Genomic DNA, 26589 nt, shown 5'->3' on the forward strand with positions numbered 1-26589 from the left:
TCATTTTGGCTAAAATGTGTCCTAGTCTCCATGCACGTTCATGCTGGGATGTACTGTATGTAAAGGACATTACCCCCAAACTGCCAGCTCCAAGGCGCAGAGGGTTATGTGAAGGAGTCACTGATCACTGACAGCTGTTCCACTGCCTGCCAGGTGTCCATCAGAACAGTTTCTCCTCTATTTATTTTCCCTCGTCATTGTATTAATATTTCATTTTACGTGCCTCTGCCATTTGCTATTTGTTTGTGTGTCTTAGAATCTCCTTTTCTCTTCTTATCTTTATTTTTGTCAGTTTTATTTAAAGCCATCAGCCCTTTTCACGGCACCTTTCTAAAAATACTCCATATTTATGAAGCTTGGGTTTTCTTTCTTCATTTTGTCCTTTCCACTCTACTCTGTCTTACTGCTCCCTCCTCAGGGAGTATCGTCATCTCTTTTTTTAATTTTTCACAGCACAAACTGTAACCATCCATTTGTCTGCGACTGATCATGAAAGGCCTTGTTCAGTTCAAGTGAATACATTTCAAATGTGGAGTGAAAACAGTCGTACAGATGCCACAGAAACTTGGTTTTGACATCTAAACGTTCTCGGTGAACACTTCTCACAGAGCAAAGTGAAAAGCTTAAGGTTAGCTGGGTATGTTTCCAGTCGCAGCAGCATTTCACAAAAAAAACATCTATTTAATGTTTCTGCTGTCCAGGAAGCCTTACCTCTGTCTGAGCCTCTGAGACGTGTGAGCTGTGGGACAAATCAGCAGCTCTAAGACGGGGGACAAGATTCAAGGGCAGCTGCCAAACACTGCCTTACATCTTTTCCTTGTATTTGTATGTGTGTGTTTTTACAAACAGTCTCTCATTATTAGACCAAAGAAAACATGGTTATTTCATAAGATGAAGAGTGAGAACGCCATTAATCAGTTCACAAATGTTTATGAGCCTCTGGTTGGCTCGTACATATTAGTGACTCCCCACAAACTTGTTCTTGTTGATGCATCAGCAGTTGTTTGTTGGTAGGAAATGGTTGTCTTTGCCGGAGCTAATTGGTACAAGTAACACATTTAAAGAGTTATGTGTGCTACTTACACCAGCGCGGACATAACAATTACTCACTTTTTTAATAAAACATGAAGAGCACTTCCTGAGCTTATTAAAAACCTTCAGGGTAATATTTACTGCACATGGCGAGGAGATAATCTGGATGATAGGTATGTGCTGCACCATCCCTGAGCACAAGCACAACCATTACCAGAGATTTGTTTCTATTTTAGTTGCCTTTATCTCCATTATTCGTGTGATATCACCTACCAAAGGTGGTAAATTGAAGTTATTGTTCTGCATGGCATAACTTTTGCACCTGCACAGGTGTTTTTAAAGGACTGAAATACAGTAAATTCAGCCTCACAACTCAAGTCAATTCTCTGCTTTTTCTCTCTAGTTATTTTACAGCACATGAACCAGTTTACTAAAAATGATATTGCATTCCTAGTATGGGTGCCTCACAGTCCAAAGGTTCTTTGATTCAAATCCTGCTTTGATTGGGCGTTGATTGGGACGAAGTTTGCATACTGTCACTCTCCAGGTACTCTGGCTTCTTCCCACAGACTGAAGACCTGCAGATTAGGTTAGTTGGAGACTATAAACTGCCATTAGGGCTGAAAGTGAGTGGATGGTTGTCTCTGTATGATTGACCTGTGACAGGCCGGTGATTTGGGATTGGCTCAAGCTTTTCAGTGACTATGGCCCAGTTCAGAGTGAAAAATCATGACTTTTTAACTCCAATTTCTGTAACACACCGGGGTATAATTCTGCCTTCTGATTTTAGGCTGATTTGAACAGATTATCCGGCCAAATTATCCTGTAGTGTAAGCGGTTAACAGACACAATTTTAACATCATTGGACGCATCAGTCTTCCCAATTCCAAATCCTAAGTGTTATGTTTGATATTTACAATATTTTACGAACTAACCTCAGCTATGACTTCATCCACAGTTATTTTTGCGCACACACACAACACCTATTAACTGATATTTATTTATAAATCTGTATTTACAAGTAAGACAGGTGCGCTTAGTGAGTAAAAACAAAAACATAATACAGATTTCAGTATGGATATGCATATATGTAACCTTTAAGAAACTGTCTGTCGGTGAACAGGGGCTCTCATCCTTCCCTCCTCTACATCAAGTATTTAAGAAACATTTTAACATGTTTACTCTCCTTATTTGACCTTTATTTTCACGTTAGTCTTGTAAAAGTATGAATTTGATCTTGTTTTGTAAGAGGATGCTGTAGAACGCACCACTGTGCCCACCAGTATTCACACTCAGGAGCTACATCTTGTTATCATGCAGTGAGAACACAAGATTACATGAAGTGAATTTCACTGTTTTGTCTGCTCGTCTTCCGTCTGATTTACTGACTCGAGGTTTATCTTCAAAGTAAGTGAAGACACTTCCAGACACTTACTGTACTGTGTATACATTATACACATAAATACTTTGCAGGTCTCTTGTTTATCTTTACTGGATCAACTTTAGCCTTGCCACACATTAAAAGTTGGCCAAATCAATAATATAAAATGCTATGAAAAATAAAGAATTTGCACAAAAAGGAAAGCCTGAATAGATTTTCCGTTGTATAATCACTCACACACGTACAGACTTATAGAGAGTCTGTGCCCTTTCTGCTGTGCTTTCCTGTGAATCGACACCTCCACAGTGACACTTCAGTTGCTTAACGCTGATGACAGAAATGGAATATGCATGAATTATTTCATACAATAAGAGAACGGTTAGAAATGAATGCAGTGGCGTTCCTCTGTAAAACAGTGGCTATAAGCTTTTGGCTCGGCCTTAGCTTCACTGCATTTCACTGTCCAGACAGCTGTCAAATGGATGGCATGTTTTACATCATCACAATTTGTACATTTTCATCAGCCTTAAATAAATTATAAAGCCTCTATTTTTTTTTTTTTCATAGGCAGTTTCATATCTTTTCTTAGGGTTGATCCGATGTTGCATCAGAATGATTGCCATGGGATTCTTATTAGGAGGAAAGCAGGAGGGAGAGGGAGACAGAAGGAGAGAAGTGAAGGATGCAGGATGTGGGAAAGGGTAATGTGAGGGATGCACTGAGCGAGGAAGAGGCCAGGGGAGAGAGTAAAGATGAGAGAGGGGAAGATTTGTGAGGAAGGGGGGTGGGACTGAGGGCCAGTCAGAGATAAGAGCCAGCGAGAGTGATTGAAATAGGATTAGTAGAGACAGCCTCTGCATCCTGGGCCACAGCATCACAGTGTTAAACCTGTGCTTCACAGGGCCTGCCTCTGTCACATCAAAGCCTCTGCAGGCCTGCCTGGCAGAGAGGTGAAGGAGCCGCCAGCAGGGTTGTCCACAGCCACACACACACACGCTGATCACATTCTCCATCCGTCTCCAACATGTTTCCATTATGGCCAAAATGGCTCCTTTCACCTTGTCTTTTCATCTCGCCGCCGTGTCCTCGTGGTGTGAGTCTGGACCGCGTTGACGAGCCGTCTTTAACATGTAATGAGGCAAACAAGTGATGAGTTGGCGTTAGAACACGACTGTCTCCCGCCTCCCCAGAGTCTAAGCAAAGTTTTAATGAGAACTTTACCCTAAATTGTGCCAAAAGTGCTGAGCTTCTAAACTGTATCCCGAACTAAAAGCACTCCGTTATTATTTATTTATTTTCTTTACTTAAAAGCAGGGCAGGGACCTGTGTGCAAATAAATGAACAGGCATGCAGAAACTAACACACTGTAGTTGGCTCTGCATGACAATAGACCTGAGTATTCAGTCACTGCAATGTTCGTGTCATCAAGAGCTGAACAATTGTAATTTGGAACAATGCAATTAGCAAATTTGCAAGGTCTATTTCTTTTATTTTGAGTGTTTTCCTCTATGCATACTAGAAACAACTCATATCTTTAAATTGTCCTCCATTGTGTGGTTTACCAATGCTTCTTTATTTGATTCACATCTATTACACAATGTATATTGAAGTGGTTTGATATAAAAAAATAAATAAAAGGAAGAAAAAAAGTAATTACATATGTTCACCTTATTGTTCAGCAGCCCCGCTGTCACCTGTTCTTATTATAGTCAGTTATTATATTATATTATAAACTCACATGTGTTTTCCAGGTAGCTCGGTTAAAGAGCAGTGAGGCAATATTGTTCTATTCTCATACTCACATTATTAAAAATCTGTTGCCGGTGTTTTTTTATTAAGCAGTGAACATGTAGTGTAAAACAAGCATTTTTAATCTTTCAATCACCGAGGCCAGTTGCAGACACGGAACTCAAATATTACCTCATGATGAGCACAGTGGGAGATTGCCTGGGTCAGACTCTTCCTGTTATAGTCTCACTCTGATAGCATCAGGAATTTTGACTGGAGAAGGTCTGGAAAAGCTGTGGAAACATTTGCCTCTCACAATTTCAGGAAAAGGTCTAGACTTCTGCACATCTGAAAGCTTGTCCATCTACACTGTGTGTGTGTGTGTGTGTGTCAACAAATATAGACATACTGCCAATTCTAAACCTGCTCTGGTATGTTCTATAATCGACTGAAAGCAGTGGTTTCATGTTCACCTTGTGTACTTATGCTTGAGTGTCTCAGTGTGACCCAGCCCTGCACATTAGTCCTGCTCTGTTGCATTAGATTACAGATATCTATGGCTAAAATGGCCTGTTTATCTTCAGAGGAGAGACAATCCACTGAGTGCTGTATTTGTGTTCGCATTCATGTGTATGTGTGTGTGTGTGTATGCGTATATGCTATCTGTATTTGTGTGTGTGTGTGTGTGTGTGAGCTGGTAGTTTTCCTCTCGGATCTCATCAGTTCATATCCACCACCCACCCCACCGCAGCATGCAGTAAATAGAGTCTCTGCCACTCGTTGAGAAATGGCACAATTATCCCCTGCTGGTGAAATATGGGCCAGGATGCACCACTGCTTCTTCCCTACAGAATGTGTGTGTGTGTGTGTGTGCGCCCACACACTCTCACACACACACACACACACACACACACACACACACACACACACACAGAAGCTGTCTGTCCTCTGCTCACTCATTGTGAAGTGCGTTCAACATGGAGAATTGTTTTTTTTCTCACGTGTACATTTACATACAGGCGTGTATGCGTTGCCCACACAAATGTTATTGTAGATTTGCAGCTGAACAAACATATGCACTGCACACACACACACACACACACACACACACACACACACACACACTGCACTAACGATTCTACTGCACACAATGCAACATGCTGCAGATTCAGCTCACACATGCAGGCTGAACAACTCACTGTTCAGATCAGTCTCACCTACGTACATAAATGTTCTTGAACGAGAATAGTTAAAAAATATATATATATATTATTAGGTGTAAGAATTGCTTTGCTGATTTTAGGAAAATTGACTTGTATTGGTGTTAATTCAAAGACTAACACAGCTGTTTAATATAAGGCTGGTGTCAACAAGCATTTAGCTTAGCTTTGCAATTAGGATGGAAACAAGTAGAGTAACACAATACATATTATCACTATTGAACATGTGAGCTTCGGTGCTTCTTTCACTCATACGTGATGAAATTGGAAGAAAATTAATCAAACTTCAAATTTTAATCTTTTTTTGAGACCGTCCACTGCATGTTTGCTTTTAGACCTCATAAAAATGTTCAGTGACTCTCAAATGTCAGAGGTGGGGGAGATGGGGGGGGGGGGGGGGGGGGGGATCTGCAAATTCATTTAAAGTCAGGCATACCCATAACGTTATTAACCTCAAGTGATTTCTCTTTCCAATGGCTTATGACATTTGTGCGACTTTGCAAATTGGTGGCTGCAACTAAGCGGCGTACAGTTTGGAAACTAAAACATCTGTTTTTAACTGCAGTATGGTAATGTGAGCAAACTAGCCCCACCAGTCAAAAGGTCATGTTGGTCATTTGGAGTCAAAAACACTAAATGTATTTTCTCTGTCTTTACAGATATGGAAAAATAGTGTCAACCAAGGCCATTCTGGACAAGAACACCAACCAGTGCAAAGGTAGGTATCCAGGTCTTGCACCCACTGTTCAGCTGGTAATAAAAGCATAATTCAAACTTTTAAACTGTACAAAAACACATGGAAATCAATACTTATATTACTATCATTGTGAGTGCTGGGCCTGTTTTCCAGAGACAAAGTATTCACAGCATGGTACTTCATTTTTGAGTGACAGGCGCAGCAGGATTTTAACATCCAGTCTGTTGTGCAGCCTTGTTTTGGTTTGGTACTTTTAAATACATAAAAATCCCCTTGTACTATAAAATAAGAAGTTCTTCATTTCCAGGAAAACAAAAATCAATGCGGTAGGCTTTCATTATACAGGTTTTCACAACTATAGCTTAGCCAAAGGCCCGGTACTCGTCCCTGGCCTGGGGTTTGGGAACCCCCATGTTTCTGAGACATAAGACAGGGAAGCTTTGTTGCAGTAAATCAGTGATTTAGCAAGAAGTCGCTGGCTAAACAACACCGCAGGAAGTCATTTGGGTAAACAACCTGCTTGTGGATGCTACAGCCCTGCTGTGAATAAGCAGGCAGGCAGAACTCGGTTTCAGCCCCTCCCTCCCTCCCTCCCTCCTCTTCGATTTCCTGTTTTGTCATATGCAAGACGATCTTTGGGAGAGTGTGTTTCTGTAAAAGGTCCATTAGCATCTGCACAGTAAATGATGTGCACATGCAGCAATGACATTAGTGGCTCATTTGGAATTGTTTTCTTGAGTGCACACGCTACACACATTTACATGCTTGAACATACACAACCAATTAGAAGGCTAATAAGCTAGTTTGGATTAGATAAACCTTAATTGCGATCATTGTCACACTCAACTTCCTGGAGTCTTTGCTCAGTCTTTGCTTTCACCTGCACCACATGACTGTAAATACGCGGTTTGTTAGTTTTTTTTGGTGTAATGATTTGGTAATAATCAGGACCAAGTTGATGAAAGAGCGAGCGTGAGGGGGAGAATGGAGCGATGGCGAGATGAGGGGAGAAAAAGATTAGTGTGCTACTTGCCCTGAGGTGTCTGGCAGCACTGTTTAAGAGCTATTGAAGTTCCATCAATACTTTTAATTGCTTTTTGTGGTTTCCCGGGCTCTGAAGTGTGGCCTTTCAAGGTGAAGCCGCCTTCTTAACCCTACCCCATGCCTGAGTTTATCCTGGCAGGCATTCTCTGGGTCAAAATGCTGAGGAAACGAACCTCTGCTTTTAGAGGATAGAAAAAAAAAAAAAAAAAAGGCCTGATCATCTTGACAGCTCCTTTTTTGTGATTCCTAAGGGCTACAAAAGACAAGACTGGATGCATGTTAGATGGAAGGATGTCTCTGCAGGTCACAGGGCACAACACAGCGTGGATTAAAGAGGAGAGAGACAGAGTAGAGGGAGGTTAGACAGAGTGAGACAAGAAAAGGGGGTGAAACAGAACATTTCGAGTTTCCGTGAAGGGCGAAATGGACTGCGCTCAATCACAGGTTATCCTTCTTAGTGTCCAGCTGCTTGAGTTATGCACAGCACAAGAATATCAGCTCAGCTTAGCCTTGCGTTGTGTGGGAAACAATGTTTCCTATAAGTCACCCTCCTGGAATGCAGCACCGCTGAAATGCCAAGAAGCAAATATAAGCAGATGTATTTTATGGAGAGGCTGGGTGGAGGATGGTCCTGCTCTGTACCCTCTGAGAGAGGGGGAGGACGGCAGGGGGTCGACGAAGAGCAAGAAACGAAGAGAAGAAGAGAAGCTGAGTAACCTCAAGAAGAAAAGTTAATTTCAAAAAATAAGTTGTTGAAATGTTGAGCAGAAGAAACATATCCATGTTTTTATTCAGCCCTGATTTAGCCCTGAAATAGCCGGATAATACCACATGTACACTTTTCCGTTGAAATCAATAGACTGACGACCACTGACAGAGTGTCATCACCACAATACTACACCGTGGTCTGTCGATGAGGTGCAGACGGTCCTGTGTTTGGTGGCTGGTGAGAGGATCCACTGTGTTTATGTCGCGTGTCGACCGGACACGACGTGACTGATACCCAAACCGAGTAAAGTCGAGCTGAGCCGAGTGGCGCTAGAACTATTATGGGAAAGCAACCAATATAGCATGGAATTACCAGGTAATCGGTCATAATCGGTCACCGAAAGTGCTACATAACACAGAGTTTCTTTAAAATGAATGAAGAAATACAAATAAAGACTATTGGGTGCACTTAGTCCAACGAAAAAAAATAGGCAATTGGGACAACGCCCTTGTCTGAGAGCTCAAATGGGGTTGTTTGAGCTGTAGGCATCACACATTTTCATGAATGCAACTTTTGCACTGACAGTAATAGATAAACAGTCACCACAAAGTAAAAAACCCACATGAATTAGATGCAATTAACATCCTGTTGCTACACCAATTAAATAGTGCACCTCAGGTTAGGTAGAAGCTTCCATTAAACACGCTGGGAGATTATCTTACTAAGTAAATATCAGTACAGTTGCAGCATCGTCAGATGAACAGGTAGACACACAAACATAAGTGATGCAATAATATAACAGTTGTTTCACATTGGCTCAGACTGCTGGCAAATACCATGATACTGAAGGTTACAAAAACTCCAGTGAAATGTGATCATTGTTGCTTCTTGTGTCACCTGTGCAGCATATACTGCAGCACACACGGTGCACTTTGAGGTATCAAAGCACACATGTGCATATTGAAGGTATATTGGAGCCTGATCTGCGAGCACGCTTCCTCTGCGCTCCCGGGCAACAAAGCAACACCGGTCACCCTGATCTACTCACGCATACACTTTCAGTCACCTGACCTCCCTGACCCTGACACTTGTTTAAATGTCACAGCAGCGGCTTATCACCGCTGTTCCACCATCACACTGCGAGCGTTCCTCTCATCCATCCATCCCCTCCTCCACCTTCTCTCGTTCCCCGCGTGTTATGTTATGTGTTCCGCTCAGCTCGCCGCACACGCGGACCAAACAACACGAAAAGGGTAAGAGAGCGAAGAGGACCAGACCAGTCCTGACTGATCAGCAGTAGATTTTGATTTTCTGTATGTCCTGCATGATCTGGTGTTTTAGCAGGCAGGTACACACACATTCATTTCACATTGTTGTTGGCTTTTTTTGGAAAAAGGATTATGAAAAATAAAACTAATGACTTCACTAAATCAGCAACTAAAGCAGGGTTTGATCTCCTGGATGAACCCTGTGTATTTGACTCTTTCAGTAATTAAAATGAATACAATGTGGACAAAAAAAAGGGCTTGTTAAAAATATAAATGTCTTTTTTTATCTCTAACAACAACAACAAACAAAGAACTTTTAAATATATTAGTAGTATTTGCTATTTAAAATGTAGCAGGTTCAGCAGAACGGACTTTTCCAGCATAAGCTTCCAAAAAGTTTGCACAGATTTACAAGTTAAGTTGCTGCCACGGCTTGTTTACCTGCGTCTTGTTGTTATTCTAGGGATGTGAGTGTTCTTGCACCATGGGATGCCTATATACATTAGCTCTAACATTTGACTACTCTGCACTATTTAACGCTGATGAATATATGTTGTTTTTTCACATAATAAAACAATGCGACGGTAAGTGGTGAGCGATGAGATGGAGAGCTGATGATGTATATGCGAGGCAGAATGGAGAGCGTGGGCGTAAAGGCCGTCTGTTGTTGGAACAGCAGAAAAACTGTTGTGATGGTTCTGGTATTTACAGGTCAGGGGTCAAGGATACGTGCACACAGACATGAACGCAGGTACGGCGCCCACGTACGAGCGTGAACACATTTACTTCTCCATCCATACATTTATCTGTACATTTGTGCACAAAGCGCTTGTGTTGAGTGCTGTGAGGCTCAGTTTTGAAGTACGGCGTAACAAAAAAGACACGACACGCTAAGATCATGGGATGCACCTCTCCCACACAAAGGGCACACTCACAAAAGACTTATCGTACCTCCGCACACATTCCCCATCCATCTGCCCGAGGTGTATTAGACTTGCAGTAGCAGCAGTGGCCGTGCAACAGATCTATCAATCCTTCTGCTAACATCACAGCGTGTGCACCTTCCTGCCTGTCTGCCGGTTCTGGCTGCTCTCCTCCAACCACGCAGGCTCTCTCTATCTTCCCTGTGCTGACTCACTGCCTTGCTCACTACCTTACTCTATGACACACACAGATACGGGCTTTCCAAGTGCACACATTCACACATTTTTGCAACGGTACAGGCCGGACGCATATAAAACGGATGATAAATACACACACACACACACACACGGTTTGGATGTAGACCAGTTCAGAGAGAAATGGGAATGGGAAGTTGTGAAAGGGCTTTAGGGCTGTCAAGTGCTGTGGGTGAGTGGAGGCATTCAGCTCTTCATCTCTCCCTCTCTCTCACACACACTTTCATTCTCCTCCACACTCTCACGCTGCCTCTCCTCCCCTCTTTGTCTCTGTTTTTCCTCTGTTTCTCTCATTCTCGGTATATCATCCGTATTTCTCTGCACTTTCCACATTTACTGTAGCCACACAGCTACACAGAATTTGGGGGCTTGCATCATGGATGGAGCGGGGGATTGAGGAGGGCGGCGGGAGAGAGGAAAATAGATTGCGAGAACTTTAAACTGCTCATTTGCCATCCATGCCCACAAGGACCCCTTAAAAGGCAGCGGCAGCATTTGAAATAAAGCAGCACTGACCAAATGGAGACGTTTTATTTTCACTGCCAGAGCTCAGAGGCAGAGGAAATGACCTCAGCCCTTTAAAGGACCTCACTTTTCCTCCGGTTGCCGGGAGATAAGGCCCTACTGAGATGCACCGGTCTGACTCGCGCTCTGCCGCGATGGCCCACCACACTGAATTGTGGGAGATAGATGAGATGGGAAGATAGTCTCTCGTGGCTGTGTGTTTGGCAGTTTGCTGTTTCTTTTTCTTTGCCCCCTGTGTTGCCATCTATTTTGTATGAGGATGCTAAAAACATTACATAAACTTACATCTCCAAAGACTTGCTGTTGCCTTTTTTTACTGTATTTTGTTAGTGGTTTGTTGAAACACTTAAGCCAAACATTTAATGGTTAACATATTGTTCCACCCAGTACCAATGTAGTAAATTCACATACTACTACAAAAAATGAACTCATTGCGTTTTAAATACCCAATCAGTTTCCCATGCATGCGCTGTAATTCAAAAGCCTGTCACGGGCTTGACCGTTACAATCTGAGGCATCCGTTGGCCTTACCACAGGATCAGCCTAATGGAGAAATATATGCAATGTTACGTTCTGTAGAAACAGATTTATTGCCGCATCAGTGCCCGAGTAGTGTATTGCATGACTGCAAGCATAAGGGCCATTGATAAATGAGGTGACGCTCCACAAAAAGTCCTGTTTTTCATTGTCATGTGCATGTGTCTCCGTGTATTTGGGGTGGGGCGGGGAGGAGGATGGAAAAGAAAAAGCAGGGGAGTGCTTTTTGCATCCATTATTGGTTTCTCATTAGAAGGCTGAGATATAAACATTTGTCTATGTTGTGCACGGTGCCGGCGCAATTAAGGATTCTCTTTGCCGCCCCCTCTGCCCTTTGAAAGTGAATTATGTGCAGATGAGAATCTTGACTGAAACGAGGCCAACAACGGACCTTTTCCAAATGCCTATGTTTCCTCAAAGCCATTCCAGAAAGAGGCGAGATTGGCTGTAGGAGGGAGGGAGGGAGAGAAAACATGTGGCGCTTCTTGCCTGCATTGTGTATTAATGATTCTAATTAACAGTATCTGAAAGGGTAATCACATTGATTTGTACAGATTCAGCATGTAGAACATCACTGGATAGCACACACACACACACAGCCTTTGTCCCAACCCTCAAATCACATACACACAAACACACACACACACATAAATCCCTTTCTCTCTCCTTCATTCCCCCTCCTCCCTCCTCCCTCCTCCTCTGGCCCCTTTAATATCCATTTCAGTAAGTTCCAAGTTGGCCGTTTACCAAGAAGTCGTCTTATTGGCCAAGTTTGTTGTAAATAGAAGCAGCCAGGCCACCAATGTCACATTCCTTGAGCCTTGACCTTTTGTACCACCCCTACTTCCTGTGCTGATTTTTGCATGCAGTGTGGTTGTCGTCTGTGTATCTGTGTGTGTTCTTCTCTTTCTTGCATGCTATAGTGATAGATTGACAGGAAACTGGGGAGAGGGAGTGCGGGAATGACACACAGTAAATGGTCACACCAGGCGAGAGTCGAACCTAGGACCTGCTGCTCAATTTGCTATTGTGTGAGTGTGGTGGAGGTTGTGATGAGGTGAAATCCAGGGGCCACAGAGTCACGGATCAAAATAGATCAAGATTCCTCTGGATGTTGTTACACAGGGACAATGACATTGCTTTTTTCTTTCTTCTTCTTTCATTTCTTAAGTGTTTTTCTTCACTGCCTGTCTTCTGGATCCCAAAAAAGACATAAAATCTGTAATAAATTTCAGCAGAGTACAAACAGTCTCTTGGTACCATCATGGCTAGTGATTGTAGCCCTCCATTTCACAACACAACCCCTAGTTCCCTTTTTTTTCTCGCCCTGTTTTTTGACAAATGCCTCAGAGGGCGCTGGTGGAAGGTTAGGGGGCGTATCTCCACTCATCTCTTATCCCAGAACTGTCCCGTGGATGGCAGAGAAGCCACGATGAGAGGCACAGCCTTCCACTGACCTGATAAAGCCCTGGCCTCTTGGACGTCCCCTGACTAATGATCATACCCTTGATTAGTTAAGGAAGGCATAAATCATAACCGCAACGTAGAGGAAGGCTAGCTGTAGGCGGCCAGGCCGTTCCCCCTGAATGACTAACAGATGTAAGACAAAAAAGAAATGATCTGCGTAGTTGTTCAAAGGAATGAGCCACTTTGTCTTTGTCCAGATTGTAATGTTTGTCTTTACCTAGAGATTTTCTCCGTGTTCCAGAGGCGCTTGATTTTCATTGATCCAGCTTTATTCAAATATTTAGCCTGTCCTCTCATCTCACCGGTGGTGCTTTTGGGGCCTAGTGCTTGACGTGATAAGCTTGCTTATTACGAGCTCCGGCTCAATTGGGGATAGCATAGTGGCACACAAGATGGCACTCAGCATGAATACTAAAGTTCACTATCTCCGTTTATAGCCGGAGTGGAGGCAGGGCGGGTATTTTAAGATATTCCATAGGTGAATTGAAAGAGCTCATGGTGCTTGTACCGTTTTCACATCAACAGGTGCCTTAATGAGCAGCTGCTCAAGGTTTTTTTGTCATAAAAAAACGTACTGTCATGTGTAACGATGCTGTTTGCAAGTGGCCGTGCGTATCTCGGCGAGCAAGCAATGTGGTTTATCTGTGTTCTGTATAACCTCTCAGTTTTTCCGCCTTGGGTCTCATTTTAACAACCTCTTGACAAGTAATTAACACCCTTCAGGTCTCAGACCTGGTTTTTTTTGAGTGCTCTTCACATGTTGCACCAAACACGCTGAGGATTTGCTGTTAAGCAAGCAAACTCACGGAGCTGAGAGTCGATGCCTTTTCACGATTTCAATGATGATCGTGTCTGCTCTTTTTCTTTCTTTCTCTCTTTTTTTTATTTTTTTTTACGAAATGTCCTGCCAGCATAAATGAATGACTGGCAGCGATGAGTGGATTTTATTTAAATATGTGAATACATATTTCCCTGTGCCTCCCGGGGATCATTTTGAATCTCCAATAGAGGAAACGCTCAGAGCCATTTCCACTGTAAACAGACTCCATTTGTCGTGATACACATTTCTTTGCAGCACATTGTGGATTGTAACATTACATTAAAAATAGTATCTCAAAATGTGCTGAATTTAGAGGTGGGGAATGTAGTAGAAGCCATATGGCGCAGTGCTACGGCTAATGAGTGCGAAGAGATGAATTAATCAGGAAACAAAAGAAAGACAGAAGAAAAGAGAACAGTGAAGATGAAAGACAAAACTGCAGTAGAGCGTGAATTAATCAATTTGTTGAAATACGTCAGTATGGATTTATAAAATGATAATTCTACCTTTAAACATATAATGACTTCATTTTACATTATTATTTGGCAGTTATTTTAAAATGAGTTAATAAGAATTACAGTGGAGGAGAAACTAAGCAATAGTACAGCTGCCTGCATAATGATTTTTGTACACACAATATTTGCAGTTTCAGACATACGGTACATTAGATGCATACACAAATGACAATGGTGCGGTGTCACAGTTGGCCTTGGCTCAGAGTACTGAGTGCTTTCAGTTTATCTTTTCATCGTCAGGTCAGAGTATCAGTGCGTCAAACTGGCCATTGTGGACTCTGAAATAAACTTTTAACATCCATTATCGAGACGTAACTCCTGAATGAGATGGTGAAGGACAGGATGCAGCCAGACATGGCAGGTTTTTCTGGCCTTTTTTCCTCCAAAAAACATATCCAACAGCAGAACTGGAGCGAAGGAAAAGTGGCGCTGGTAATCTTTTTTGTCGTTGCTTTAGATTTTGTTCTTAATCCAAATACCTAACCCTCAAAATGTCCGTCTGGAAATTGTCTGTCCCTTTTTTGCTTAAAAGGGACAGACAATGTCCTGTAAAAAAGTGCTTTTGCCCATTTTTTCCAGAATAACTTCCAATATCTGGCAGTTATTCACAATGTACTACATGTTAAAATACTGTTTTATCAATTTAAATTGAAGAAAAACAAAACGTTTAATTTTGAAAAGCTTTACACGAACAACACATTTTGCTTGTTGAATTAGAATTTTGAATTTGTTTGAGTCTTTGTCTTAATGTGTAAAAACAGGTCAAACAGGCGTTTTTCCAACTCTCTCTCTGGTGACAAAGACGCTGATTCTCCAGCTTCCTGCAACATCACAAGTGAAATTACCGTAATAACCACACGCTGGTTTTAATGTGAAACTTCTCAGCTTTCGGAAACAGTTGGAATTTTTCCGATAGCACAAACTGTCGTGTAAGTACTGCAATGCAAAGTGTCGTCGGTGATGCGCTCGGTGTTGCAGGGTTAATTAATTCAGTGAAGCTGCAGCTCCCAGGTTTCAGTCGCAGAGGCGCAACAAAAGTGCAACCCCAGAAGCAGCTGGGTTAGAACACCTCTGACTTGTTCTTTGCAAGCGTTTTCAGATGCTGCATGTGAACGGCCCCTAAGATTTTCCTTCAGCCTTGCTGCTCCTTTACGCATCACTTCTGAATCCCACTACAGGATCCATCTGTAATACTTGCACAGATCTTAAGATGGACTCATTTTTTTAACCTCCTGCACAGTTTGTCTCAGCACAATGAGCTGCCAGTGGCCCCCCTTGGCCCCCTGCCCTGGCTCCGTGCCCTCTGCAGGTCCCGACTGCAGCTCTCCGACAAGGACACTCCTGCACCTGCAAGAGAAAATGACAGGAAATACAATACAGCCAGTGGACGGACTGTCTGAGCTATAAATCCGTGTTCCAGGGTTGATAAGTTAATTGCCTGTACCACTATCTCCTCACTAGTGTCTAATATAAAAAGAGCTCTCTGTGAGAGTTATTGTACAACAAATAGGGATTGTCTGCAAGCACGAGGCAGGCAGGATGGTGTGACACTGGACAAGTAAATGAGGGATCTTCATTTTGAGTTCAAAGAGCAGCCGCGTGTGTTTTTGGGTTTATAAAAGTGGTCGGTTTCACTCGTCTCTTGTCACACATGCACAGATTCACTAAGTGGTATTCAGAGCTGCAGTGAGTATGATCGGGGGGAAGGTCGTGCCTCGCGACATGTCACTTCTCTGCTGCGTTAATTCATGGATGGTCGTGATGTGGGCTGAAGTTCCCGATCCAAAGCTAACACTGTACTACACAACATAAAACACGCTATATATCCGTTGCAGATGTTGCTCTGTGGGATCCTTTGACTGAGCGATAGATTTATGATCCTCCCGTGTTTACTCACGTAACCACACACTCAAGTAAGTTGGACGCCTTACACACCCATTCGGCAAAACACACAAGCCCAGAGATTCACGTTCCCGCTCACAGCACCGCAAAATTTATCATCACTCAGCTGGTGGTAGTGCAGGATAAATGGCGGGGGGGGGGGGGGGGCAGAGGAATGCAGTCCCAGTGAGGATGCTCTCTCTGGGTTTGGAGTGTGACCAAAGCGGTCTTGGTGTGGCTGCAGTTACTCATGGATCCGGCTGGGATTTTTTAAACCCCCGCCCATCCCTCTCCCTCTCAGTGTTTGCGTTGCAGCTCACCGCAGCCTCCAAAAACCCACTCTCTCTGTCAGGCTAAAGGGCTAATCAAATCCTCAAACTGACCAAAAACACACAAGCAATAAAACTTTTCACTGACTCTCTCTTTTTTTATTATTACTTCTGTATGTCGATGTAGTTTTTATTTGAGAACATTTCACGTAACTCACTTTTATATTACAGCATTGTTAATCACTTAATCAGGGCCCCAAAGTGGCGTGGTGGTTAACAGCATTGCCTTACAGCATGAAGGTCAGTGGTACGAATTCTGATTCGAGTTAGATTCTCTCTGTATGTAGATCTATTGCCATCAGTGTGATGAGAGCAGCCACACTGCCTGTGTGAGACTATGTGTCTTATTTTTTGGAAAAAGATCTCTCGGCTCGTCTTTATTGCAAAATGTTTCATTATCTGTATCTGTGTCATATATCATAAAAGTAAAATTTTCATTTTCTGTTCCCTGAATCCATAATCTTTTTCATTTATTATGAAATATGTGCAGGACTGACCAGTGTCTGGCTTCATACTGAAGGATCCTGGCAGTTAGTTGAGTACAGAGTAGTATTTGGAGTATATGAAGGTATTTTTTTTTTTTTTAAATCCTTATGCTAAACAAAAGATTATACATGGCAGAGAGTTAAATTTTTGACCTAAATTAGTGCAATGGAAAATAGAGCAAAACCTTTCTATTATATTTACAACATGTTATAAAACATAATGTTTTACAGTATATATGTGACCATAAAGGGTCACATATAGATCAAGGTCAAAATGATGCACAGACTAAAGGAAAGAACAAGATGCGACACTGCAACACAAATAATAAGAACCATATTACACCGCCGCGTATAATAGTCTATGGAGTGGCCCATCTATCTCCGCCATTAACTGTAATTACTTTAATTCATGCAAAATAGGAATTACTATCATACATGTAACCACAATGATTACTCAGCCATGTGCAACTAACTGCAGCTTCACAATACTTCTGCGTGACTCACAAGGACATAAACAACCGCACTGTTTGCCCCCGTACAACACTGTAAGCCTCCATGACTTGTCACTGATTCATTATTCATACTTAGGGCGTTATTATGCCATTGTGTGCGGGGCAAAATGGGTTCATTAGTGCTGAATATGAGAATGTGAGAATGGTGGTGAATATTGTGGGTAGGAAACCTTATACAATCCCCACTATTAGTAGATAAGGAATCATAATTCCTTATCCCCCCCCCCCCCACACAAGTAATTAGGATTAGCATAATATGATGGTGAGTACATGAATGATGCATGGGTGATTGATGTGTTGATACACAGACTGTAATGAGTCCCTTATCTCCACTCTCCACTGAAGACTTATGTGTAAAGCACTGCTCGAGGGGGCATCAACAAGTCTTTCCGTCGCTCCGTAGGTGGGACTGCGAGCCTCACGCACACACACACACATAGAAGTACAGTCACAAACAGCAGTAGCATACACTATAGAATCATGTAGGAACTGATTGAGGATGGGCCTTTTATCTTGACAGGCTTCTTCTTGTTAGAGCCAGACCAGGAAATAGGATATAGCAGCTCATGTTCTCTTTATTCCTCTCAGAGAGACAGGCCCGACTGTGAGTGTGTGTGAATACTGCATGTGTGTCAGTGACTGACTTGAAAGATAGACAGCTTGTCTATATCTCCTCCCACTGTACAAAAGTGATGGATTTGGGTGCTTCCATCTTGGGTGGTGCGTGTGGTGAAGTCAGCGTTAGTTTAGCGATTGAAGGTTGGAGCCACTTGAGAAAGAAAGAAATGTTTTGCACGTACTTTTCTTGGCCCGCGTCTCATCGGCTAACAGGGAGGGGCAGGGTTTATTACCTACACTGCGGCCAAACACTAGTACCATCAAGGTTGTGGGAGTTTGAATGTCACATTTTGACTGGAAATAATTGTTTTGCGAAACACTTTTGGCATTAACAGGACAAGACTCCACTGCTTAACCCCCATCCCTTAGGGAAACTTGGGGTCTTGGCTTCCCAGAAAGGATGTCAGCACACTTTCACACTCTCTGCCTCTTCCTCTTCCTTCTTTGTTGATTTTTGCATTGGGTTAAGTTCACCAGTGTCTGCGTGAGGAACTTAAAAACATGTTTTACTTCACTGTGTATCACCGAAATTAATTATTGATGATGAACTAAAGTCAGCATGTCGTCTGCATATAACGTGTGTAAATTAAGTTTGACTTAACATAATTTCTTTATGTGTTACCAGTTGAAGTAATACTTAGATCAGGGGTGTCAAATGTACGGCCCCCTTGCCGGAACCGGCCCACCAGTGGGGTCCAATCCGGCCCCCGAGGATGAATTTGTGAACATTAGGATTAGAATCTAATCATAATGCGTAATACTATATTTTTCAGCACCAGATACCCATGACTAATTGTTTTGTCCCTTTGTAGATCCACTGTGATGAGTTAATGATACATTTAAGCGTAATATTGTTAAAATTGCACGTATTTTCCTCAGGAAATGTCAGGTTATTCATAGTGTTTTGTAAAAAGATACTTCATTACGTGTAAAACAAAGGGAAACATCTTGAGTTCTTGTTGTTCATAGGTTATTATGTTATTATTTTACTGGTCTAGCCCACTTTAGATCAAATTGGCACTGTTTGTGGCCCCTGCACAAACACGAGTTAGATAAAGCTTATGGTAAAGGGTTATGGTTGGATTTAGGCATTTCTTTAAGGGGAACGAGACTATAAGGAACGCATTATATCTGTGTGTGTCCTGATAAATATAGCAACGTGTGTGTTTGTGTGTGTGTGTGTGTCAAACCCAGTTTGCTTGTGTGGAGATCTGTGTGTACGTGCACACATTAGTGTGCAGCCGCACAGCATTATCAGCAGTTACTCTTGTAGTGAGTCACTTTGAGCTGCTTCTAAGTGACAGCTATCGATTGGATGTTTGTGTTGTTGCAGAGGCTTCAAAGCAACACCTTGCTCTCTGCATCCCACTTGAGATAGTAACTCTGGAGTATCCATATTCAATACAGTAGCAGGACAGCGTGTACCTGGCTTCAGAAGCTCATTCTTCAAGCAACATCTGTGTGCATCTGTGTGTAGGAGTACATATATATATATATAGTATATGTACTGTATTTATGTTATTTGCATCTGAGGAATGATGCGTCTGAAGTCGAGTGCATTGTTGTTAAATGACTGCTGCTTCTCTCCACCACATAATTTACGTTTCCTCCTGCTTAGTGAATAAACAAGGATCAACATGCAGTAAATGAAGTCATAAACACACCCGTGCGTTCTATAAATCTGCATGTACACAATAAGACCTCTGTCTGCAGCACAATGGATGTGAGTGGAATAACTTATATAACAAGAAACATCTCCCAGTAACTCCTTTAACTGAATTCATTCAGGCGTTACCAGTGTGGATAATTCATACAACACGTATATTGTATAAGTTTATCATTGGAGCCTCGGTTACAGTATGCATTTATTGTATTTACTGGTGAAAGAAGAGAATTTCTAGTGCTGACTGACTCAATACTCACTGATAGTGATGATGACGAGTTCACCACCTTAATTCTAAGGGTTATAAATGCAGTTAAGCAGTTCGCAGGGCTGGGTGACATTGTCTCTACCCATTTCCTTCCTTCCCTGAAGTGATTTGTGCACTCCCTGTTTTTTTTTTTTTACTCCACTCTAAGACTGACATCCCAAAATGATGAACATAAGGCTGGGGTTACAGGACAGATTGTTTCAGTGTGTTTTGACAGTGAAAAAAAGATCAACATTTGTGTTCTTCTTATCCCCTTTGTAATATAACGCTGGTAAATACAGGGTGGAAATGACTCTACGGGGCCTGATAATGGGAACAGTACTCGCTAATAGGTTTCACCGCTCTCACGTACAGAACATTTTTTAATGTTGAGCGGACTAATGTCTGCAGTTACAGTCACGTACATAAACAACGTCGTGTACCTTTGTTGTAAAAGGGGAAAAAAGTGGCTTTTAGCAATTTGGTGTCACGTTCACAAACAAGCATGACATGACATTATTCATATTATTATTAATGAGGACTGGGTGATATGGCTAAAAACATTCTTACGATAGAAAGATCACACAATAACAATAATGACCATGATAAATTGTCTGATAATTCAAATAATTATACTGTAATATATGCTTAATTTAAAGTTAAAATAATGTTGTTATTCAACATATAAACCCATGTTTCAGTCTCTGTTCATTGAGGATGATCCAAAATGAGTCACTCTACGTACAAATATCATACAGATGTACAGTATAATGTACAAAGACAGTAACTTTTCTGTGACCTCCACAACTTCTCGTCTCTCTCTCAATTATTATTGTTCACTTTTCCCAAACAACAAGCCTTTAACAGTTTCGCCCCGTGGCTACAGATCAAACATGGCACATTCGGGATAATTACGCTTATATCATCCTCAGTAAATGCAGCCAGAAAAGCGAACGGGATCCTTTGGTGGAGGCAGCTCACTGAGTGCCAATTCAGTCTTTCATTCTTCAGTGCAGTCAGCTGACCTTAAATAACCCTCATTCTCCCTCGGCCTTCTTCTCGTACACACCCTTTCTCTTACTTCTCTTACTCACCCGCCTCTCCCTTCTACCTTCACTCTGAATATAGGTCAGCATTTTCTAAAATCCTCATCCTGCCCGTAGTTTGATAAGTGCTCTCCAGGTGGTCGTGGGGTGAATATTAAAATTGTAATTGGGGGAGTCCCGAGTATCCACCACAGGACCGTTCTGATTATTAAAGAGAATCGGACATTGCACACAGGGCCTCACTAACACTGTTGCTGTTCATATTTGCTCTTATGATTAGAAGAGTTGGATCCTCATTCAGGTTTTTAAATTGGGGAATCACACTTTTTGCTCCCCCACAGTCCTAAAAGTATCTGTTTATATCGTACAGCCATAAAGATGTTGTCTTGTGTTTTACTCGCCCAGAATTTATGTCTTAATTTGCCTACCAAATGGAATGGTATATTTAAAAGCTTACTCTTCTATTGTGGTCGTTCTTTTTCTTTTTTCCCCATTTTTTACATGTGAGCAGAAGTATAATGAGAACAGAAACGATCTGTATCACATGCTGCAGCCGTCGCGGTCACCAGATCCAAGCTTGACTGAAGATCACAAGATCCCAGTCATTTTCAGCAAATATCAGCAACTGACACGAGATCTGCTTGTGTTCAAGTGTAATAACAGTCATTGGAGTTTGGAAAGGATGGATATGACACCCATACATCATATATAGGTTAACCCTTTACAGGCGAGGAGGATATTTTAAAAATGTGTTATTTTCACATAGAAAATCAAGGTCCCTGAAGGTACCATATATAGTTCCTAGAGTATATATTATAAAATACAAGAAAAACACAAATGAAGTGAAAGGAACATTATTTTAGAACATTTTAGAACAGGAATTCCCAAACACCTGATTGATTTCATCACCTTTGTTGGGGATCAACTATAGTGGCAATAATTTAATTGCTAAAAATATAAATTGGGAAAAATTAATTTTAATATTTTTTATTAAATATTTTGAAAAATAATATAATAACAACACCTTACAATGATTAGTTTTGGACGTCTGCCAAATATAGTTCTTTGCTCGGTAAAGGTTTAACAGCCTTATCCTAGGTGACTGAATCTATCAGCTTAGGCTCAGTGGGTTGATTCTTCCCTCCTGGTACATAAAAGGTGAAAATGCTGACTTGTACCTTTTTTATACGTGTACTTATTAAAAAGAAAAGTCCAGTTAATGTGACGGTCTCTCGTATCTGAATGTGGGCATTTCGTCTTCCCACAATTAAAGAGCCACCTTCACCAGCGCCGCTGGAACAGTTGCCCATTAATCAGCCCCCCTTACACTCGATTTCCCTTCCGCCACAGGTTATGATTTTCACATTACTCCGCACTCCTTCACTCCCATCCGACAAGAAACTGACCCCAAACCCTCCCCCCCCCCGACTCGTGCACCAGCCGCTACCACATCACACAAACACACACGTCAAAAATCTCTGGAACACCGACGGCACACAGGTATGAAGTCGTCTCGTGTTTGTGTGAGCGCGACAGGGTGACCATGCCAGCCAGTCCCTCCACCCTCCCAACCCCACCTCACACCCATTATCCTTTTCTAATTACACTTTTCTTCTGAAACACTGGATCAGAGGGCACCATTGACTGCTTTTAATCCGCCACCAAATTTTAATTAACACAGACGTGACCCCCCCCCGTCCCCCGTCTCTGATACATCCCGGAGAACGTGGAGATCACAATAACTCATAAATCACAGTCACAGATTTCATTCCCTCCGCTCTTCTCCGCTGATGAATTTCCAGATGGGGGCTGGTGGCTGTTAATGTCAGGAGAAATATGAGCCGCAGAGGCAGCGAGTGTGTGTTTGGAGGTCCAGAGAGAGACGAGGGAGGACGGAGAGAGGTGTTTGTGGGGGAAATGCGAGTGTGTTTATGTGCGTGAAAGAGCAGCGAGAGAAACGGCCACAGCGCCGGTGCCCTGTCAACCTCTGAGAGATTTGTTACCAGGGAGAGGATTATGAAGGCTGTGAAATGGGGTTGTGTTAATATGCCGGGTTTTGAAGAGCACGATGTGAGCCAGCCAGCTTCACAGTCTTTAAAAATCAAATGGCTGAGCAAGTGAAAATTGAAAATGACTCAGTGACGCTGTGAGGAATTGGAGTGTTCATGTGTGCAATACTCCCCCGTAATCACCGACTTTTCATACATTACAATTACATGAATAAATGAAAAGCGATCAATAATGTATATGAGAGTGGGGCTGAATGATTCATATGTCATTTGCGATTTTTCAGACAGATATTGCAAGTGCGAGTTGAGCTGCCGTGTGATTTGTTCTGTGTTATAGATTTAAAAACAAGCGCGATGCCGTCATAACGTCTTCTTCTAAACCGACGAGACCTCGCGATTAAGATGTGAATTGTTTCACGTAATATATGCATTACTTTTTAATTTGGCATAGAACGCAGGACAATCAAATCCAGAGCAATTAAATTGCAGCCCGTGTGATTAAGTTGTTCCAATTTTTGCAGTTCCACTTTGAATATGATTAATTGTTCGGCGCTAATGTCAGTTGTAATTTCATTGCGTGTGCAGCAGAACTGCAGCGGTGATGGTTGTCTTTATTCCTGATTTCCATGCTACTCACTGTGTGTTTGTTTGCACTAAAGAGTGTAGATCTGTGTATCAGTGCATGTATCTGTGTGTGTGTGTGTGAGTGTGTGGAGGTGGAGGTGGGCAGCGTGCCGGGGTTTGTTATTACTAAATCGCTCATCCATGCTACTAATTAAGATGCATAGCATCCCCCTATGAGCATCAGTGTCACTAATTATCAAACAATGTAGTGCTCACCAGATATGAGAACTGGCAGCCTCTGTAGTAATGTTACCAACTTATTACTGCTACAATTACCAAGTGCCTGTCATTCTCCTTGTTAGTCATCTGCCTTAATCTGCCTTTTCTTTTCTAATACATGTCTCTCTTTCTTCCTCTCTCCCCTCTCTCCCCTCTCTCTCTCCAGGGTATGGCTTTGTGGATTTTGACAGCCCAGCTGCAGCACAGAAGGCCGTGTCATCTCTCAAAGCCACCGGGGTGCAGGCCCAAATGGCCAAGGTAAGGACTTGCTTAAAAGCAAGTGAGCGTCGCCGCTTCCTCTGACATTATCGTTAGCACTTTCCCGAACATTCACTTCCACCCCTGGGGGTTCTAGCGTTGCACACTTAACACTCTTAACAGATGTTGAAGGATCTGAGAGCTGCCACATGCAAACGGGTTCTGTCCATAAACACATTTTTATGGAAAGTCCTTTTTCTTCGGGCGCTTTGATTGTCCTGCTTCATTGTGGTTTCTTAATTGCGTGTGTACACTGTCATGTGACAAGTCGGGAGGCGGCTGTGGTGCGCGTTGGTCTGTTTTATCTCAGGGACACTCGCTCTGACGCGGGTCCTTTGTTTCATCATTCCATGCCACACTCGCAGGACTGAACTATGTGAGCTGGTCGTGCTTACTGAGCTTTGACCGGCCATTTGGCCCGTGTGTAGCAGTGTTAGTAGCCTGCTTAAGTGGAAGCAGATGAGCCGAGCTGTTCCTGTAGAACAAAGAAGCCCCCAGTGAATTTCACAGTGTTGCCAGTTTGACAGGCGTACAGTAGATGCACACGGAGAGGTGTGGCTTCGAGGGGAAAAACACACACTGGCAGCATATGAATTCATTCACCCGTCAGTTTATGAGTCATGTATATTAACATTGTGACCTATTTTTAATTGCTGTCAGTCTCAGCACATTGTTAGTTAGTTAACTCACCCATTATGACCGAGGAGAGAACGAGAAGACTAATTATATTCAGCCAGTGTGATTTTGAATCTTTTAAAATTAACCTTTTTTTTTGTCCTTTTGAGAGTTAATGATCACCTGTTTCATGTTGCATTCATTTAATATTGACTTTTTTACTTTACACATTTATTTTAATTAGAAAATTTGAAATGCAAATACACGTAAATGCATCGAGAACAGCGAGTTTATCCCAAAGAAACGTACAAGTGCAACAGCAAAGACGCCAGTTTTTGCATTTTAATGTTTATTTCAATTCTCGCCATTTGGCGGTCACAAAAAGCCGGTGTGCTGTTTACTCGTGTGTGGCCACTCGCTCGGTCAAACAGTTGTTTCCTCTTCCTCCAACAGTGTTTTTTCCTGCTCTGCCATGATGAACGTCTAAAATAACTCTCTCGTTACCTTGATCTTATAGCCAGTACCTGGCTGGGAGGTGTGTGTGTGTGTGTGTGTGTGTGTGTAGTTCCGTAAAGCAATTTGTGTTTCTTGTGCGACCCAAGACTTTGCTAGACCTCCTGATTGCGGGTCAGCAGCCATGATCTTGCAAAGACACCAGGGGGGAGTGGAGACAGCCACAGATATTTAACCATCACAATGACTCCTAGGCTGTTACATTAGGGTAACAATCTTACATAGTTCTGCTTTAAGTGCACTGACATGCAGATAGGAGAGAGACAGCGAGCCATCGAGTGTAGTTCAATAAATGTAGTATCTCAGGGAAATAGAAACAAATATTTTATTGGCTGCCCTGATTTTGGCAACAAAGCTTGGCAAAACTAAACATCTATTTTGAGACCATTTTGTGCCGTTATGCTTCCACAACTGGTGACATCCAGTGTGCTTGACAAAAATCTCCTCCGATTTGTTATAAATGAACTGATTAGATTTGTGTGGTCAAAGTTCATGGTCGCTGAGACTTAACAAAACAGATTATTTGCCTGACGACTGTGACTAATAACATCTTGAGGGAAATTTGGGGCAAATGTTCACTTGGATTCAGGGATTGTTTTGATTTGGCTTTGACCTCATGAATGTCGTTGACCTTAAAAGTCACAATGAGTTGTTTTTAGAATTGTGTGGACCGACACAGCCTTGGTCTGTAAAGACATACGAAGGCTGGACAGTAATTCTATTTATTCATTTTTTCTTTCTGCTGTTGACTGCACAGAGAAGCACTCGAGGCCCCGTATGAATATCGCTGACGGACAAGTCCATATGGCTCGAGCAGGCTATTTCTGTATCAGCCGAAGATTATCTAAACAGTTGCACAAAGTATCAGCAGCATTAAAGCAATGAATATGGTGATGACTGTCGGGATACACTATGAGTGATTTCCCTCAGACGACATGGTCCGCATTTGATGTAATGCAAAAATCTCTCCGCTTGAAGCCAAAGAAGCCGTGATGAGATGGAGAATGACCGCGGCGCCGGCGAAGCTGACAGAACTGATGATAACGATGAATGTGGCAATTATTTTGATCAAATGGGATGAGATCTGACAGGAGGAGATGATGTTCTGCGCGGTGCTCAGGTGTGCCATTTCTCACACGTGCCATTTTTTCCCCCGTTTCCTCTCCCCCGCCAGTGTCCTTCCTCCTCCCAGTATTTATAAGAGGGCAGGCTCTCAGCATACAGATAAGAAGCCGTGCTATTTAAGACCACACTTTTCATTATTACTTTTTTCTCTATCGATATTTTCACGAGGGAGGTCCTGTCCCCCCCGAAAAACAAAAGAGCTGACCTTTTTGAACATGCATATGTGTGTGTGTGCAAATTCACAAAACCCTTTTCTATTAGTATTTGTGTATTATAATTGTTTTCAATGTTCCCTTGTTCTATTTACACAAATGGAAAGGCCAG

At 42.3% G+C, this 26589-nt stretch overlaps 1 protein-coding gene across 7 annotated transcripts in view; it reads left to right on the plus strand.

The window, feature by feature from the left end:
- Positions 1-26589, plus strand: part of rbms3 (RNA binding motif, single stranded interacting protein) — a 285068-nt gene that overhangs the window by 134087 nt on the left and 124392 nt on the right. For 4 of the 7 annotated variants that reach the window (XM_058618585.1, XM_058618579.1, XM_058618584.1 and 1 more), the window contains 2 exons: positions 6021-6079; positions 23921-24012. In XM_058618585.1, coding sequence (XP_058474568.1) covers positions 6021-6079; positions 23921-24012 — 151 coding nt within the window. The remainder of the gene's footprint in view (positions 1-6020; positions 6080-23920; positions 24013-26589) is intronic. The other 3 variants (XM_058618578.1, XM_058618581.1, XM_058618580.1) reach the window with 1 other exon arrangement.

The sequence above is a fragment of the Solea solea genome, chromosome 20 (genome assembly GCF_958295425.1).
Source record: "Solea solea chromosome 20, fSolSol10.1, whole genome shotgun sequence".
NCBI lineage: Eukaryota > Metazoa > Chordata > Actinopteri > Pleuronectiformes > Soleidae > Solea > Solea solea.